At 35.8% G+C, this 19,789-nt stretch overlaps 1 protein-coding gene across 1 annotated transcript; it reads left to right on the top strand.

Moving 5' to 3' along the window:
- Nucleotides 1–512: 512 nt before the first annotated feature.
- On the top strand, nucleotides 513–19,546 carry LOC132304434 (26S proteasome regulatory subunit 8 homolog A). Its single transcript, XM_059802104.1, has 9 exons — nucleotides 513–846; nucleotides 2,304–2,401; nucleotides 8,137–8,361; nucleotides 17,014–17,076; nucleotides 17,291–17,454; nucleotides 17,599–17,755; nucleotides 17,864–17,962; nucleotides 18,684–18,794; nucleotides 19,123–19,546. Exons 1-9 carry the CDS (start codon nucleotides 642–644, stop codon nucleotides 19,261–19,263), a joined length of 1,263 nt encoding a protein of 420 aa, XP_059658087.1. The 5' UTR covers nucleotides 513–641; the 3' UTR covers nucleotides 19,264–19,546.
- Nucleotides 19,547–19,789: the final 243 nt, after the last annotated feature.

Raw genomic sequence — 19,789 nt, forward strand, 5'->3', positions numbered from 1 at the left:
AAGGCAAAATCTTGATTGCGTAATTCTTATAAAATAAGTGTATTATATACAACGAAAAAATAATGCTATCAAGAGAGAAATAATCTACCTTCCAAAAAAAAACAAAAGAGAGAAATAATCTCTCTTTTTTATTTTTACATTCACAATAAGTTGTGTGATACTTATACACGACTTGGACAAGCAGACCAATTAAATTCAGATTCCCATTTGATGTCATTTTATTTTTGTTTTTATTTTTACAATTCACAATAAGTTGTGTGATACACGACTTGGACAAGCAGACCAATTAAATTCAGATTCCCACTTGATATCATTTTATTTTTGTTTTTATTTATTTATTTTATATATTTACGTAGTATTTACTCCATATTTATTTTATTTTTTTTTTTTTCCAATTATATTTCTCACCTTGCAAGTATTCCTTGTGTGTTTGATATTTTTGAACATCACGAGGCTAGAAAAGGTAATGAGCAAAGTAGCTTCACACACACTCGTATATATATAGATACATAGATATTGATACAGATACACAGTTACACACACAAAAACCCACCTAATATATAAAAACCAAATCTCGAAAGGAATACAGATACCAAACCTTCGCACATCTCCTAGGGTTTCGTTTTCGTCACTAAGCAACAATGGCGACAGCAGCGATTGAACAAAACCATCCAGACCAAGCAGTTTCAAGCGAGACATGCACGACCAGAGCGGCTTCGTCGAAGCAAGGCGAGGGTCTGAGACAGTACTACCACCAACACATCCACGATCTTGGGCTCCAGGTTCGACAGAAGACTCACAATCTCAATCGCCTAGAGGCTCAGCGCAACGATCTCAATTCCAAAGGTATATGATTCAATTAATGCCCAAAAGCCCTAACCAAAAAAGCCTAGATTTTTAGCTTACTTCACATGGTAATTTGAATTATAGGTGTTATGTGTATCTATAATCTGTATATCTAGCTTAATTATTGTTTTGGGCTTCTAGGAATAATTATTGTGTTTTTTATTTTATTTTATTTTATTTTTTGATTTGATGTTCTTAGCATTTGTTTTTGACTAGGTTGGTTTACTACTAGTATTATTTTTTCGGTTCCCACTCTGTTTTGATTTGTTGATGGGTACTGGAATTAAAAAAGGAAAAAAAATGAATAAAATTGATCACAACGTGAAAAAAAGTGTCCAACATTGATTTATTGGGTTCCAAATGATTTAAAATATATACTATAAATGGAATAGAGTGATGGATAAATTGATATTCTGAGTTTTTGGGAACAAGAGATACAAATGTGACGCACCACACAATTGCTTGTAAATGTAAATATAATTGCGGAACATTAGGAAACACCAACCGAACAAATTAAAAAAGATACGAAGTTGGATCTTGAATTCACTACTGGGATTCTGGTGGTTTCAAGCAGTTTATTAAGTCAGTTTTCACTAACTAAGGTCACTGTATTGCTAACTAAGGTCACTGTATTGCTAACTAAGGTCATTCTATTGCTAACTTATCATGATCCTTTTTTTTTTTTTGTAAAAATAAAAAAATAAAATTGTTTTGTTGAGCTATTGTTTTCCTGATGATTTGGAGGAATTTTGAAGTATTTTGGTTCAAGGGTTAGATACAGGCTTTGAAGAATGGTTTCCATTTTTCTATTGGGGAGTAAAGAAGAAATATAAAGAATTTGCATTTTCGATTACTTAGAACCATTGGATTGTCAATTATTTCTATTAGTAATAACAGAAGATTAAAAATTTTTCTCTCTACATTTAATCACAGTTCTTTATTAGAAAAACTGGAGCTACGGAAAGAAGACAGCTTTTTTGAAAAGATTTATAGTCCCCTAGCAACAGTAGGTTTATTTGAATTAATTGAATATATCCTGATTGTATTGATGACACTGTGCTTTCAAGGCATTTATAGAAAATCTTTTAGCTGAAAGTTATTTATTTTACGGCAAATGACTTCTAATTGGTTATGACCTTGTGTTCTCAGTTCAATTTATTTTCCAACAATAGCTTTATTTGAAGTTGATTGAATATATCCCAATTGTAGTGATGACACTGTGCTTTCAAGGTATTTCTTGAAAATCTCATAAGCTATGTTTGGTTGCATGGAATTGGAGTCTTGGAATTATAATTGATAGAATTGGAGAAAATTTTAGTTCAAAGTTACAGAAAATTGAACCAAAATTTTCTCCAATTCAATCAATTATAATTCCAAGGCTCCAATTCTACGTGACCGAAGATAGCCTTAATATATTGGATTTTCATATTTTGATTGATTAATGATGGTGTGTTCAGTGAGGATGCTTAAAGAAGAACTACAACTGCTTCAAGAGCCTGGTTCATATGTTGGTGAAGTAGTCAAAGTTATGGGAAAATCAAAGGTCTTAGTGAAGGTGAGCCTTTATTTCTGTAAAAAATTTCCTATAATTTAGTTTCTGTTAAAAGTTTACATCAACTGTGGTTAAGAACTTAGCTTTTTTTACCATTTATTTTGGTAACCAGGGATTGTTGTATTACTTTTTTATTGGTAGATAAGCACACATCCGCCCACTTTGTGAAATACCTGTGATTGTGCAATACCTGAACTCACCCCCTAGACACCCCCTGAAGCTTCTCTAGCCTTCTTTTTCAGTGGTGGTTGGATTGGAAAAAAAAATACGATAAGTAGAGAGAGTACTACTAATTAATGTTAGCAATTCTTTTTTAGATGGATAACGCATCTTCTGCTCCATCAATTTCTTTCAAATGAAGAAAAATTTATTCCCCTATAAAAGGAAACCCTTTTCACCCTGAACTCCTTACGGATGTAGCTTTGGAATTAGCACCCCTACTACTCATGGTGCTTGTCAAGCTAATTAACCCCCCATTCTCTCTCTCTCACCCTGAATTTGTCTGTTTTTTTGAGCTACACTGGGAGCCAACTGGCTTAGAGTGGGTGAGAAGAGTATGGATGGAGATACATTCATGATAAACAGCATTCGGGTAAATACTAAATTGTATTTTGAAAAAAAAAAAAATTATGGTGATGATGGTCCTTGATTTGATAGTTTACATAGCAAAATAAAATAAACTGTAAACGGTGAAGAGGACCAATCAGTTGGCACGTTAGGAAATATCTAGCTAGGGGATTGATTAGTTGAGTTACATCTATGAATAAAGTTTATGCACATTATCATATGCATTAATCTGCTCACCTAAATTACCTTGTATTCTGTTACGCTAGTGGCATGAGGTTCGATTGCTAATGAAATTACTTTTCGATTGGTTATCGCTTAGGGATTGGTAGACCATTAGCTGTTTCTGAGTTTTCTGGACTTCTATGTTTTAGATTGAGCAAATCTCATTGCCATTTTAGTCAATAAAAGAACCAAGGGATCTTTGGCAATCACTTTTATTTTGCATTCTATTGTAGAGTAAGAAAAACAAAAATGAGTGTAGCAAACGTGTTTTTGTGAAGTTGCAGGTTTTAGAAGTTGGTAATACTTCCAAAAGTGGGAAAAAATGGAAGCAATAAAATCTTGCCTCTTAAGTTTTTCAGAAGTATAATATTGTAGCGTATGTATATGGATTCTCATATACATAGCATATGTATATACATTTATTCATATACATATATATGCATGTATACAAGTATATATACATGTATACAAACATGTACATACATAATTACATGTATACATGTATGTACATTGTGGGTTATTTGGATATAGCAATAGCAAATTACAAGAAATACAAAGATATCACATATAATAAAATGGGACCCAGAAAGATAATTTGGATAGAGGTGGAGAACTAGATGACACAAGGATTTGTGGGTTGATAGTGTATTCAATATGCAAATAAAAAACTCAGCTCATTCAATAAGCTTATTAATTGTAGTCAAGTTGTCCTTAATGCTTCTTGGACAACTCTATATACATTATCTGCGTGAGTTGGTTATTGACCGTGTCAATACCTTGAGGGGCATTGCTCAATGGTTTGAAGGGCTATACCTTGCTAAGCGTCACCTATCTTTGTTTGATAGTGGATGATTATTTAATTCCTCAATCGTTGCATTTAATGGTATAATGGTAGTGGTTGAACATTTAATGCTATTGGTAGTGGTTGAGTCAGAGTTTGCTTCTCCAAAGTGCGCACGGTTTTTTTTTTTTTTTTTGGGTGGGGGGGGTGGTCACACACCACTTGACGTGGCATATAATTTATCATTGACAAGAACCCATGTAAAGTCAAATGGTCAATATTCAAACATAATCCACATGGCGCTAGCCATGTTGTCAAGACAATGGGGTGCAACGTTGTGGAGTTCTCGCAAATAAACCTCGAGTGAACTTAACTAAACATCATGGACCTCGAGTCAGTTCAACTGTACCTCCAGGAGTCCTTTCCTGCAGATAAACCTCACGTCAATTCGACTAAATCTAGAGGAGTTCTTCCCCATAAATAAACCTCTAGTCAACTTAAACAAATCTCGAGGAGTTCTTCCCCACAGATAAACCTTGAGTCAACTCAACCGAACCTTGAGGAGTTCTTCCCTAAAGATAAACCTTGACTGACTTAATAGCTATGAAGGGCATCGAGTTGAGAAGACTATTTATCCTTGCTACATATGGACACTTGGAGGTAGTTGGCTTAGAGTCCAAGAATCAAAGCTCGTGCAAGAACTTAAATGCTTACCCTTACCCAAGGTTCGGTCACCATGTGCTAATGCATAAACCTCAAGAAGCAAACTATGACCCAACCATTATCAACGGCATTAAATGCTTAACCACTATTATTAGATGCTTAACCATTATCATTAAATGTAATGGTTGAGGAATTAATGAGTTAACCACTATCCTGCATAGATAGGTATGATTTGAGCTTGATAGGGTACGATCCTTTGAATCACTAGACAATCCCCCTTGAGTAACCAATTGCTGGACAATATAAATAAAGTTGTCTTATAAGTGTTAGGAACAACTTAACCATTACTAAGCTTATTGAACAAAGTTGGGTTTTTTTTTTTGTTATGTCATCTTGAAAAGCAGATTATAGTGGCTAACAATTGTTGCCTTCATAATGAGAGGATGACTTAGGATGTCCAGTTTGTTTGTTATCTTCAAAATAGGGAAATCGAGGATATTGTAGCGTTCTTGGATTTGTTGTTTCAACATAATGTATATGGGTAAGGGTTTGATAAGTGGGGTTGGGTGGGTTGCTGGTATGGGGGATTTGAGGTGCGATCCTTTTACCCATAGTTCTCTTTTCTCCTTACCAATCTTCAAACTCTAGACCTAAGGGTTGATCACTCAAGCCAACTGCTAAGGTGCGATCCTTTTACCCATAGTTGTTAAAGGCTCAATGCGCATTAAGGCGCCAAGGTCTCCTGGGGGCTGGGGTTGAGGTGCAACCACATAAGCATAGTTGTTAAAGGCTCAAGGTGCTAAAGGCCTTTTGGAGACTAAGCGCAAGGTGCAGTATAAGGCACGAGCCTGATCAAAGTTGTGTGTGATAATAATGCATATTTAAACATTTATTGTTATATGTATTTGAATTAAGCACTAATTGAATTAAGCACTAGTAGAGTGGCATTCTTTATTTGGACCGCTGTTTGGGGTAAGATCCTTACGATTGATAATCCAAGGAAAAGGGGCAATTGTCTTGTTAATTGGTGTTGTTTGTGCAAACAAGATGGTGAGTCAGTTGCTCACATTCTAATACATTGTCCTATAGCGACGGATTGTTGGAATCTTATCTTTTGTCTGTTTCATATGCATTGGGTTATGCCTCGTTATCCTAAGGATTTGATTTGTATATGGAGAGGATGCCGTGTGAGTAGCGCTGTTTGCGATTATTGGAGAGTTGTACCACATTGTGTTTGGTGGTGCATTTGGAAGGAGAGGAATAGTAGAATGTTTGAAGGGAAAGAATCGTGTACGGTGAGTCTGAAACTTCACATCATACGCTCTCTTTTCAGTTATGTGAAGAGGAAGTCCTGTTCTTCTTCCGAAGATTTAATTATTTTTTTGGCTTCTTTGGGATCTTAATCCCTAGTTCCATTTTTGTATAAGGGATGCGTTCCCCTCTTGAACGCCTTTTTTATTTCAATTATTACTTATCAAAAAAAAAGTAATATATGAATTGAAGTCAATGTAACTTTAATTTATGAATTTTGTCAAAAATTTCATAAGGTTAAACAATACAATATATGATATCGAACCTTTTAATTTAGTAGTCATTAAATAAAAAAGAAAATGATGTGAATAAATTATTAAAAAATACAAGGCGTGCCTTTTTTGAGCCTGGAGCCTACTCTTAGCATGAGCCTTGAGGCTTTATGTGAACTTGATTGAAAGGGCCAGGTGAAACGGGTGGACGGGTGGGCGCTTGCCCGCTGACCCAAAAGCTTAAACTACTGCATATCCGCTCATTTATACCTATTTCACTAACCATTTGGATCTGATGTAGGACACATAACATTCTTCCTCACCCGAACTCACAACGTCCTCATGCAGTCGGGCCACCCTGCCTACCCGAGTGACAACCCAGACTCCTCCGGGTCGGACACTTGGCACGACACCATATCAAGAACTAGGTTTGGTTCCAATACCAACTGAAATGGGTGGCCGCTTGCCTGCTGACCTAAAAGCTTAAACAATTGGGTTGTGCTGCATACCCACTCATTTATACCCATTTTACTTCCCATTCGGATGTGATGCGGGACACCTCTAACACCTGGCGTGTAGTATTTTGAGGTGCTCTAGCTGAGCCTTGATGAGCTTGGGGCTTTTTTGGAGTCTAGGCGCGCCTGCGAGGCACAAATCTGATTGAAGCAAGGTGCAAGTTGCACAGAATTTGTGAAAAAAGTAATATAGCATTGCAAATAATGCAACATAAAAAAAACACAGCCATCATGTCATATAATATGACATCATATAACCTATTAAGCTACCCTATCCAAATGAATACATGCAAAAGAGTGTCACAACAAGCAAAGATATTTGTATAATAAAAAGCAGTGTCCAGCTAATTAACAACAAGGATTATTAATAAAGCATATATGCCACACTGCATTATGTTATAGAATTCTACAAGAAAGATGGCCAAAAAATTTTGCAGACTTTAGGAAACATATATGATGAAAAATGTAGCCAACTCAAGAGAAGGTCGGCATTAAATAAACCAGAGATGCAAAAAGGAAACAAGACTGAAGAGAAAATAGAATAGAAGAGTTAAATAAGAGGAAGATTTGGGAATCAGTTGAACAGGAAAAAGAAGAAAAAAACATGAATGGGTAAATAAGAAGGCTAATAAATAGTTTTGATAACAGTGGAGTGTCTCAGTGTCTGCTATCAGGATAAGAAAACACTTTCTATGTAGCTTTGATCATCACATATAATGCTCGACATTGATGGAGAGTTGGGCAGTTTGAAAATCATTACTGATGCTTTAATGGCTGTAAACTCTTTTGTAATGTATAAAACATCATTTTTCTTTAATTGATAAATCTTACGTTTCCAAGTAAACCACGATTCCCTGATTTTAGACGGAAAATGGGAATAAACCTTTCAAGGATTTTCCATCAATACTGATCCTTGCTTCTTAAAATCTCGTCTGAAACCTTTTGTAATAATGCAACCTTCTTTGTATTGTTCTGTGAATGGCTAAATTGTGATGTAATGACTAATTGGAATCAATATGTTGTTATGTAGGTGGCTAAAATTGTGATTTTAAGACCACTTGGAATCAATATGTTGTTCCGTAAGTGGCTAAAATTGCGATTTTAAGACTACTTGCTGTCAACATCATGCCATTTTTGTAGTCCAGTGCTCATAAAAACATGTTCATATTAAGCATTCATTTCTTTTCTTCTGATGGAGCACTTTGGCAAGCATCATTTCTCTGTAGTCGCTTTAATGACCGTTGAAACTCTTGCGCTTGTTCATCTGCACCATTTTGTATCATTATGCTTCTAATTTTTTTGGGAAAAAAGCATCTTTCTCCTCTTTGCTGTGCTACTGTTGTTAATTTGATTTTCTTTTTCCCACTTCTTTCTTTTTTATTTATATCTATAGCTTGTGGAACTGATTCATCAAACCTGAGAATACATACCATTTGGTTAATAGTTTTGTGCTTCTACTCTTTTCAGGTTCATCCAGAAGGAAAGTATGTTGTTGATATTGACAAGAACATAGATATAACAAAGATCACACCATCTACCCGAGTTGCTCTTCGCAATGACAGCTATGTGCTTCACTTGGTATTACCCAGTAAAGTAGATCCTCTTGTTAATCTTATGAAAGTTGAAAAAGTTCCAGATTCTACGTATGACATGATTGGTGGTCTTGATCAGCAAATTAAAGAGATAAAGGAGGTGAGTCATCTGAGAGGTTTTCCCTGGTATTTCGGCTAACAAAAAAATGCTATTGTCTATCCTAAAGATTTGCTCTAATAGTTAGTGGTTGTGGCTCATATTTTCTGCATGGGCCCTTGTCACTATTCTAACAAGTATCTCTTGAAGATATGGATGTACAAAGGGTCCCGCTGGCACCATATCCAGAGTGGTTAGATGTGTTCCCTTAGCCTATCCTCGAAGCCTTAGAATCCATGGTAGGTTTATTTTATGCAAAACCATTTATCAAATACACGTGTCCTCGTTAATGCATTAAAACATGTCTAAAAACGAATTCAAACAAGTTTTTTTCTAAAAAGCAAATGAGCATGCATATTATGGCGAGATGTGCACCCTAGTTGTCATGCTATCATTATGCTGAAATTCTGCTCATATCACCATTGTAAATTTGTATATAACCTTAGTATTGGTAATTACTCCATTATTTTTACATATTACACTGTTGACCCAAGGTTTCCAACCAAAGATACATTAGGACATGTTGATGATAACAAATCATTAAAGGAGTTGTATTTAATGTCTACTTGAGTTTATGCTAAACATGTAATACTTGTAAGAAACTCGAGAGCTTTTGGATCAATGGAAAGGCCAAGAAGGATCCAATACTTAAAGATGAATGCCAAAGCTCAAAAGACATTGAAGTCAAAGATAGACTTTCAAAGTCCAAAAGACATTGAATTCCAAGACGAAGACTTCCAATGGACAATGACATTGAAGTAAAAGATGAGGACTTCTAAAGGTCAAAGATGAGGACTTCTAAAGGTCAAAGATGAGGACATCAACCCAAAGCTTAAAGAATTGACGGTAAAAAACTTAGTTAGATAGTATTGGGTGAGTGCTAAAGTTAAATTTAAAGTTATTCTTTTAGTATACCATTTAAAAAGTTTAACTCTTGACTTAGTGATATAGGACCATGCATATCATTCATAGCATTCAAAAGTCTTTAGACCAAAAGCATTAAGCCATGAACGCCATTGAGATAAATTATAAGGCCTTTGCTAGGTTTTAGTGAGCTCAAACTTTCATAAGTTTAGAAGAACTTAACTCTTAATGTAGCAAAATTTAGGAGTTGTTACTTCATTCATATCATTTGACTTTGTTTCTAAAAATGTTGATGTAGGCTTTGAACTTAATTATTTTAATCTCAAAAAACCTTAGTTGGAACCCGGTGATTGAGCGGGTTGAGAGAAGATTAGCGGGTTGGAAAAAACAATATCTGTCAAAGGGCGGTAAAGTTATGTTAGTGAAGAGCACTTTGTCAAGCCTTCCAACGTACTTTCTTTCGCTTTTTCGTATTCCAGCGTCTATTGTTGGAAGACTAGAAATGCTCCAACGTAATTTCCTTTTGGGGGGGGGGGGGGGGGGGGGGGGGGGGGTTGTGGAGAAGAGTTCAAGTATCATCTTGTCAAATGGGAACAGGTTTGCAGGCCTATTCGGTTCGGAGGGCTTGGAATTAGGAGATTGGCCCTTTTCAATTGTGCTCTTCTTGGTAAGTGGCTTTGGAGATTTGGTAAGGAAAGACATAGATTATGGAGAAGGGTTATCTCATGTCGCTTTGGGGAGGAGAAAGGAGGGTGGTCAGTTAGACCAGTCAGGTCTGTTAGCAGAGTGGGGGTGTGGAGGGCCATTGGTAAGGGGTGGGATGCCTTTTCCAAACATATTAGATTCAGAGTTCGGGATGGAAGAAATGTCCGGTTTTGGGAGGATCTATGGTGTGATGATAGGCATTTGGCCCTATTGTTTCCCAGGCTTTTCAGGATTGCTGTTGACAAACATGCTATGGTTGCTGACTACTATTGCCTTGATAGTGGAAGGTTGTCTTGGGATGTGCGTTTCCGGCGAGCTTTTCAGGATTGGGAGCTGGATGATATCACTGGGTTTTTGGCTCTCCTTTACGGACAGGAGGTGGAGGGGTCTGGGGCAGATTCCTTGATTTGGGTGCCTTCTTCTCAGGGGATGTTTCAGGTCCGGTCCTTTTTTGTGTGCCTTTCTGGTTTTCATGGTACCTCATTCCCATGGAAGACGGTGTGGAGGTCTAAGACGCCTCTTAGGGTGGCCTTTTTTATGTGGACTGCAGCTTGGAGTAAGATTTTGACTTTGGACAATTTGAGGAAGCGAAGGCATATCATTGTTAATAGGTGTTGTCTTTGCAAGATTAATGGGGAGTCGGTGGATCATCTTTTGTTGCACTGTCCTGTGGCTCATGATTGTTGGAGTTTGATGTTTGGCCTGTTTGGTATTCATTGGGTCATGCCTCGGTCATCTCGGGAGTTGTTAGATATGTGGAGGGGCCAATGGGTGGGGGTTCAGGCCAGAGTTTTTTGGAGGGTGACCCCTTTTTGTATTTGGTGGAGCCTTTGGAGAGAGCGTAATGGAAGATCTTTCGAGGGAAAGGAATCCTCCATTGGGGTGTTAAAATTTTCTATCATTTGTAATTTGTTTTGTTGGGGTCAGGGGAGAGACTACTCCTCTCTTGAGGATATTGTTGATTTTATGATCTCTTTGAGTTCATAGGCTCCGTTTTGTCTTTGTATAGTTTGGGACGCGTTCCCCTTTTGAACGCTTTTAATACAATTTACTTATCAAAAAAAAAAAAAAACCTTAGTCAAATATTGAGATGGTTTCACTTATCAAAAAAAAAAAGAGATGGTTTCCAATTGGAATATCTTTCAAAATCTCTATATTCACACTTAGACTCTGTTTGTTTCGACGTAAAATTTTTTCCTCGAAATTTTTTTTCCTTTTTCAGGTAAAATAATTTTTTTATTTTTATTTTTTTGGTGTTTGGCAAATATCTAGGTCGAGGTTGAGGTCGAATCCATTAGGTGGGGCGTGTAAAATAATTTGCCGAAAATTGATAGATAAGTTATTTTTGTTAGGTTTTAATAGTTTTTTCCTTCGTAAATATTTTAAGACAACTGAACACCAGAAAATTAAAAAATATTTTATGAAAAATATTTTACATCCAAACAAATGGAGCATTAAAGAAGTCAAGGACCATTAGATCAAATTCATTCATTCTATGTTAATGGTTCCTCCTATATTCAATGGTTTAGAACTTGAATTAAATTGTAAAATTCCTTAAAGTCTTAAGTGAATATGGATAGAATTGAGCCTATGATTGAAAAATGAGAAGAATAAAAATATCTTTATATCAGACCAATTGAGCACCAGTCGACTCATTCATTTCATGACATTTCTTATTTGAAGGTTAAATTGGTTGAGTCGACTCATAACATTGGGTCAGTTGACTCGTATTAAATAGGAAGTAGAAGTCAATCGACTGATCCCAAAGGATTTTGTCCAGTGAGTTGAAGACCAACAGAAAGAAAGAAATAGAAGTATTAAGTGGAAGTTGACATGATCAGTTTAAGATGTAATTAAGTGGACCATGACATAAACTTAACGCAATTGCATAAGAAAGTTTGAAAGAAAGAAAACTACTACTATTGCATGTGTACTTGGAGTGATCCATCCAGTTTAGAAGGGAGTTTTAGAGAGAGAGAACCACTATTACTACATGATTCGCTTGCCTTTTCAATCAATCTTCGTACCTGAACGGAGAAATATGTACTACGTATGAGGGGTGATTCTTTCTTAGTTATTACTACTAGAATTTTATTTGGAGTGATCGAGTTGTAGAAGACGAGAATTTTAGAGAGAGACATGTAGGAGGCATCTACTCCTTCATCTCAAGGTATACATACATATTGTGAGAGGGGTAGGGTGTCCTTATCTCTAAGGTAGTCAATTCATGCATAAAGGTGCCTACAGACCCCTATTTATAGAATTCTAATCATGATGGGCAAGAAAAGGCCAATTTCAAAATTCCAGAGTGATTGCCACATCTTAAGGTGCGTCAGTGGTAGGTGGAGTTATTTTTGGAGGGTGCAGCAAAAGAGGGGTGACAAATTTAGGTGACTAGAGAGTTGTCGTATCTTGTTGTGTGGCAATCCCTAGGGAATTTTTTAGAAACAAGTTCTAGATTGTGGCGGATCCCGAGGGTTCACACGCAATTGCTTGGGTCTCAAGTCAACTCTAGAATGTTCTTTTCAGTGTATTTTGACAAATTTGCTCCTCTTTTGGAGGTTTATGATCGAATGGTCAGAGTTAGGTTCTGGACTTGATCTCTGGGCATAGGTTTGTAAACAATCTGAGCCAAACTACGCTTTAAGGTGGTGTGCATTGGCTCATCAACTCCACAATTGTTCTCTAGCTCGATTGAGCCTTGACTAGCTAAGATCAAGTTTGACTGGGTCATGTTTGAATGAGCCTGTATGGCTCGATTGAGCTCATTTACTTATTTGATTATGTGTGTATTCATAATGTATTTGTGTGTGTGTGTGTGTATATACATATATATGTGCCTACCTGGTGGAAGAAATTCCCTTATAAATAATTTAAAGCTAATCCAGAGTCATGTTCAAATGGTTGGGTTTTTGGCCCACTGGTTGGGAAGCATTCTAAATTGAAAACTTTCAGCTCTAGAATCACCCACCAGTTGGGGTTTCTACCTGTTGGAAATCATTCTAGAGTGGTCAAATTCAAACCATAATCACATTTAATCAGTTGGGGTTTATGGTTAATTGATTGAGGAGTGTTTTATTTGAGCAATTGAACACTTAACCAAATTCCATAACTTTCCAACACTTTCATCTCCGTAACTCAGTCTGAACATTGTTGTTCAACATAACACATTCATCCCACAATTTGTTCACACCCCTAACGAACACACTTTGGAATGGAATTTGCCAAAAAAATACTAGAATTACTCTTAACAATTTCATAGGTAGGAATTTGAAATGCAGCCAAAAAAAGTTTAAAAATTAATGGGAAGAATTATATAGAAATAGTATATGAATTACTACTTTATTCAATATATACATTGGTGGTGTGGGTAAATATGTGAGAAACTAATTTTGTGTGGGCTAACTTTTTGGTCAAAATTTATTAATTTTTGTTTATTCGAGTCTCAATTTTGAAAGCCAAAGATTTGATTGATCATATACGGTGATTAGAGTTGAAAATTACTTAGGAGTTAGGACAGGTAAGTAAGCGTGTGAGTATACATTGTTTTCGAACATGGGGTGTTGGCAAAAACCCCCAACCAGTTGGAAAGCATTCTAGAGTGGTCAAATTCAAACCATAATATTCAATGGGTTGGGGTTTTATGGTCAATCGATTTGGGAGTGTGTTTGCTAGGGGTGTGAACAAAATGTGTCATGAATGTGTTGTGTTATGTTGAATACTTCAACAATGTTCATCTTTGAAGACTAAGGGTTACGAAATGGAAGCTAGTTAAAACAACGATACAAGATGTCCGATGATGCTCAATCATATTAGGCAATGGTAAAAAAGATCTTAGAGACCATAGGATTTATGTTGAAATGGACTTAAGAGTTTTCGGACCTTTCTTGTCTGAATGAAACTGCATCAGCCGATATACTTGGTACTAAATTCTAGATCAATAATGAAAAGCATCACTGTTCAAAATGTTTGCAATTGTAGCAAATTTAGCAAAGAAGGTTCATTTTGGAAATTAGAGGTGTCATATTTCTACCAGTTTGCATGGAAAAAAATATACGATACCATAAATCTAAAATTTAATTTACTGATACCACCATCCAAGGGTCTAGGTTAGTGGTATCTTGAAGCCGGATACAAGGCTAGGCCATCGAGGCCCTTGCCTAAGGCTCCACCAATAAAAAGTCCTTCTACGATATACTTTATTTCTTACTTCTGTACATTATCTCACATCTTTTCTTTTTCTGTTGAAGTTTTCAATTGTTAACACAAGTTAGGGAGAGAAGTCCATCTCATTGAGTCATATGATCCCTCAAGGCTTAATTTACATGATGAAAAATATATTGAATAGGGAATTGGGGGAGTCATATGATCCCCCAGTCTAAAAATTCCATCTTAGGCATCAAATTGTATTGAGTTGGTCCTCAGCATCTCCTCACTTTTCAAAGTAAAACTACGAGTCCCCATGGTAAAACAGTGGTTGTGAACTTGTGTGAGTTATTTAATGGGACAAAAAGAAAGAAAAAAAAAAGGCAAAAAGTTAATATACATCTGTAATTTGTAATAAAGTGCAATTTGATCCTGAAAATTTATAAATGTCTTCAAAAGTATTCATATTCATACCCCAAAGGTTGGCTCAGGTAGGTAAGTCACTTGGCCCTGGTCTAGGGTTCGACTTCTCTTGGGTGCAAACAATTTCTTGGAGGGGGGTGTGTGAGTACCAACTAGAATAAAAAAAAGCAAAAAAAAGTATTCATATTCGAGAAGTTTCAGCTATGTAAGTGATGTTAATTAACTCTTTCCCTTCTAATTCACATCCCGAAAATGTGAATTAGTAGGGAAAGAGTTAATTAACATCACTTGCATAGCTGAGACTTCTCGAATTGGATGCAAGTCATGTGCAATAGTAGGTAGTCATCATACATCTCATCAGATGTATTTTATGGTCTCTAAACAAAAGATTGAGTGGTCATGAAACCAAAATTTGATACTTCAATTTGACAATTTGACCCACCAAAAACAAAAACACAATATTTGTGCACTTGCACTCTTTGATCCAAAAAAATTATAATTGTCATAAAAAAAGCAAATATTTGTATGTTCATAATACACATATATTGGTATTGTGTGTGTGTGTGTGTGTGTATGTATATGTATGTATACTTTGAGATGAAGGAGGAGGAGTATTGGACTGTACCGACCCCTTATACGTAGTACTTGTCTCTCCGTTTAGGCACGGAGATTGACTGAAAAGACAGGCAAATCCTGTAGTAGTAATGACTTTTTTTCTCTAAAACTCTCTTTTGCAACTGGATGATCACTCCAAGTACACATGCAATAGTAGTAGTTTTCTCTCTCTCTCAAACTCTCTTCCGCAATTGCGTTAGGATGATGTCATGGTCCACTTAATTACATCATCTTAGACTAATTAAATCATCTTCCACCTAATACTTCTATTTCTTTCTTTCTTTCTGTTGATCTTTAACTCACTGGACAAAACTATTCCTTTGGGATGACTTATACTTTTTGATTAATATGAGTTTGACCAAATGTCATGAGTCCACTAAACCATTTTAATCTTCGAATAAGAGATGTCATGAAATGAATGAGTCGACTAGTGCTTAATTGGCTTGATCTAAAGATATTTTCATTCTTCTCAGTTTTTAATCATAGGCTCAATTCTATTCCATATTCACTTAAGACTTCAATTTAGTTTAAGTCCTAAACCAGCGAATCTAGGAACCATCAACATAGAATGAATCAATTTGATCCAATGGTCCTTAAATTCTCTAAGTGTGAATATAGAGATTTTGAAAGATATTTCAATTGGAATCATATCAATATTTAACTAAGGATTTTTGAGATTGAAATAAGTTCAAAGCCTAAGTCAATATTTCTAGAGAGTAGAAACCAAGTCAAATGATATGAATAAAGTAACTACTCCTAAATTTTGGTAGATTAAGAGTTGAGTTCTTCTAAAGCTTGTGAAAGCTTGAACTAACTCAAACTTAGCAAAGGCCTAGTAATTTATCTCAATGAGGAACTTAGCAAAGGCCTAGTAATTTATCTCAATGAGGTTCATGGCTTAATGCTATGGTCTAAAAACTTTTGAATGTTATGAATGATATGCATGGTCCTATACCACCCACTAAGTCAAGAGATGAACTTTTCAAATGGGATATTTTAAGAATAACTTCTAATTTAATTTTAGCACTCACCCAATACTATATGCCTAAGTTTTTAACCTTCAATTCTTTAAGATTTTGGTTGATGTCTCATCTTTGACCTTTAGAATTCTTCATCTTTTAGTGCAATGTCTTTGTCCTTTGGAAGTCTTCATCTTGGAATTCAATGTCTTTTGGACTTTGAAAGTCTTTATCTTTCTTTCTTTTCTTTTCTTTTCTTTTTTATTTATTTATTTATTTTATTTTTATAATCAGTATTGAAAGTCTTTATCTTTGACTTCAATGTCATTTGAGCATTGGCATTCATTTTGATCCAAAAGCTCCCTTGAGTTTCTTACAAGTATGACATGTTTAGCGTAAACTCAAGTAGACCTTAAATACAATACTTTAATGATTTGTTATCGTCAACATGGCTAATGTACTTTGATTGGAAACCTTGGGTCAACAGCGTAAGATGTAAAAATAATGGAGTAATTAGTAATACTAAGTTTATATACAAATTTACAATGGAGATATGAGCAGAATTTCAGCATTATGATAGCATGACAACTAGGGTGCATGTCGCCATAATATGCATGCTCATTTGCTTTTTAGAAAGAGCTTGTTTGAATTGGTTTTTAGACATGTTTTAATGCATTAATGAGGACACATGTATTTGATAAATGGTTTTGCATAAAATAAACCTACCATGGATTCTAAGGCTTCAAGGATAGGCTAAGGGAACACATCCCTACTCTAACCACTCTGGATATGGTGCCAGCAGGACCCTTTGTACATCCATATCTTCAAGAGCTACTTGTTCGAATAGTGACAATGGCTCATGCAGAAAATGTAAATCACCAAGTTAGTGTGCGGACGGGGTGAAAATTGCCAGATTCATCTCATGGTGTCCTTTTCTTTCCAGGTCATTGAGCTGCCAATCAAACATCCAGAATTATTTGAGAGTCTTGGAATAGCTCAACCGAAGGTAAAATGCTTTATATGATTATAATATGAATAATGTCTGATGTCTCTGCATAAGTTCAACATGGTTTAATATATTTTCTTTTTTATTAGTAGTTTTTTTATATATTTATATCCTCTGATACAATTTTACACCCACATTGAACTCGTTATATTTGAGTAGCCATCCAAATTTCTAATATTAACATGTAATTGTTTATTTTCATTTTATTTTATAGGGAGTCTTGCTCTATGGGCCACCTGGTACTGGTAAAACACTTTTGGCAAGGGCTGTGGCTCATCATACCGATTGTACCTTTATAAGGGTTTCTGGCTCTGAGTTAGTTCAGAAGTATATCGGTGAAGGCTCTCGAATGGTTAGAGAACTTTTTGTTATGGCCAGGTTTGTTTGATATCTTTTATGGACAGCACGAATGATGACGTGCCTAAGATCGCATGTATTAGATCATTAAATGGTGTTGGATTTCATTTAATGTGCTCAGGAGGCTCTGTATTTATGGTTTCTTCTGTGCCTGCTGTTTCCCAGGGAGCATGCTCCATCAATCATCTTTATGGATGAAATTGATAGTATTGGATCTGCTCGTATGGAATCTGGAAGTGGCAATGGTGATAGTGAAGTGCAGCGGACCATGCTGGAGCTTCTGAATCAGCTTGATGGATTTGAAGCATCAAACAAGATCAAAGTACTGACTTCCTGCTTTATTGTGTTAAATTGTTTAGTGACGCAATGGTGTTAGATTAAAATGATGTTACCAAATCTTATTTGATTGCAATTTCACCCTGTTTCTCAGGTTTTGATGGCTACAAATCGCATTGATATTCTGGATCAAGCCCTTCTGAGGCCTGGAAGAATTGACAGGAAGATAGAGTTCCCAAATCCTAATGAAGAGGTATATCTTTATTCATCATGGATCATCTTTATGTTTTTATTATTTAATCTCCACTCTAGACCGTGTTCTTACTTTCAACAACACCTTTTCCCCAGCAGTTATGTTATTGTCCCCTCCATATTGGGGGAAAATCCTCCTGGTGGATGAGCTACTAATAGGTTGATATTTTTTTTTTGCTTGCTTCTCATACCCCTTATCCTGTTTGGATTGTCATTAATAAATTAAAGTCGGTTGAAGGGAATTTACTAACAACTGCTAAAAATAAATCAGAAATGTTATATAAGTGAGAAAAGTTTGTTGATCACTGACAATAATTGTGCACCATGGATCACTATCCATGACCTAAAAAGAGAGTACGATAAAAAAAAAAAAAAAATTGGCATTCCTGAGCTAAGATAATAATCAGCTTAAAAGAAATCATAGGATGGCTGTTGTTGGTCCATTATATGCGGGAATATACACTTCTGCTGCAGCCTGCAGGATCAAGGAGGTTAACAGTTCTTCCTTATTACACAATGATATGGGGAACCATGTTTATTTCTATTAATAGAAAAAGATGTATTCTAGTCATAAGAAATGCAAGTAACCATTTAATATTTATCTTTCACTGAAATCGTTGCTGTGTATGAACAATAATTTCGATACCGTTTTTTTTAAAAAAAATTTCAATCATTTGTTGGGCAATGTACCAATGTGCTAATATACTCTCTGCTATTTTCAGTCTCGTTTTGATATCTTGAAAATTCACTCAAGAAGAATGAACCTTATGCGTGGGATTGATTTAAAGAAGATAGCTGAAAAGATGAATGGTGCATCTGGTGCAGAACTGAAGGTGTGTTTCACCCCATATGTATAAAATTTCCTTTAGCAGCTTTATATGCATAGACTTTCCTTTCATAGTTTTATCCTTTTTCCCTAATTGGAACCTCCTGTTTTAGAGTTTTTGTGTGTGCGCGCGCACACGCATGTGTGTTTGTGTTCGCGTTTGCATGTGCATGTCAAAAGTGGGGTTGGGGGTTTGAGGTATTGGTGTACATTAGAAACTATGATTGTTAACTTGATGTCCACCCTCATAGGTCATATTGGAGTTTTAAAATTGAGTATCTCTTTACCTTAAAAGCCTTCAATAAATTATAAACCTACTGTTTCCTTGTTTGCAGGCGGTTTGCACTGAAGCTGGTATGTTTGCTTTAAGGGAGAGGAGGGTTCATGTAACACAGGAAGATTTTGAGATGGCAGTTGCTAAGGTGATGAAGAAGGAAACTGAGAAAAACATGTCCCTGCGGAAGCTCTGGAAGTAACCTTTTCAGTTGCTTATTTTCTATTGTTCTTCCAAGTTGTAAGATCACTCATCACTTTCTTTCTTTACAAGAAAAAGAGTTAAAACAGTAGAGAATTTTCCAGTAGTAAATTTCGGTTACTGGAATAACAACTCTCTCCCCTTCTAGTGTGCTGAATAGTATTCTTTCTGCATCGATTGATATCTTTACACCCCAAACATTCGACTGGCTCCTTTTCCCTTTGAACCGGCACACTGTTTTTTCAAATTTTTTTGGTTCAATAATATTTTAGATTTACATCTCCTATACTTGCCTATATCTGATTCTATTACCATTATACGCTAAATATTTCTGTTCAATGGACCTCTGATTATCGGAGACGACGATATTTGTGGGGTCATTTTTGTTGAGTCTCTTGTAACATATTATATATAGGATTTGGGATGAATACCATATAGGTTTTATGGATAGAAGCTTCTTGTCCCAAATCCATACCATCAACTTCAGAGGTAGATTTTGTAGGAGATGTCTCTATGTAGAAAAGTAA

Source organism: Cornus florida, unplaced genomic scaffold (genome assembly GCF_030987335.1).
Source record: "Cornus florida cultivar Cherokee Brave unplaced genomic scaffold, ASM3098733v1 CherokeeBrave_3.0.0_Hap2_Chr04, whole genome shotgun sequence".
Classification (NCBI taxonomy): Eukaryota; Viridiplantae; Streptophyta; class Magnoliopsida; order Cornales; family Cornaceae; genus Cornus; species Cornus florida.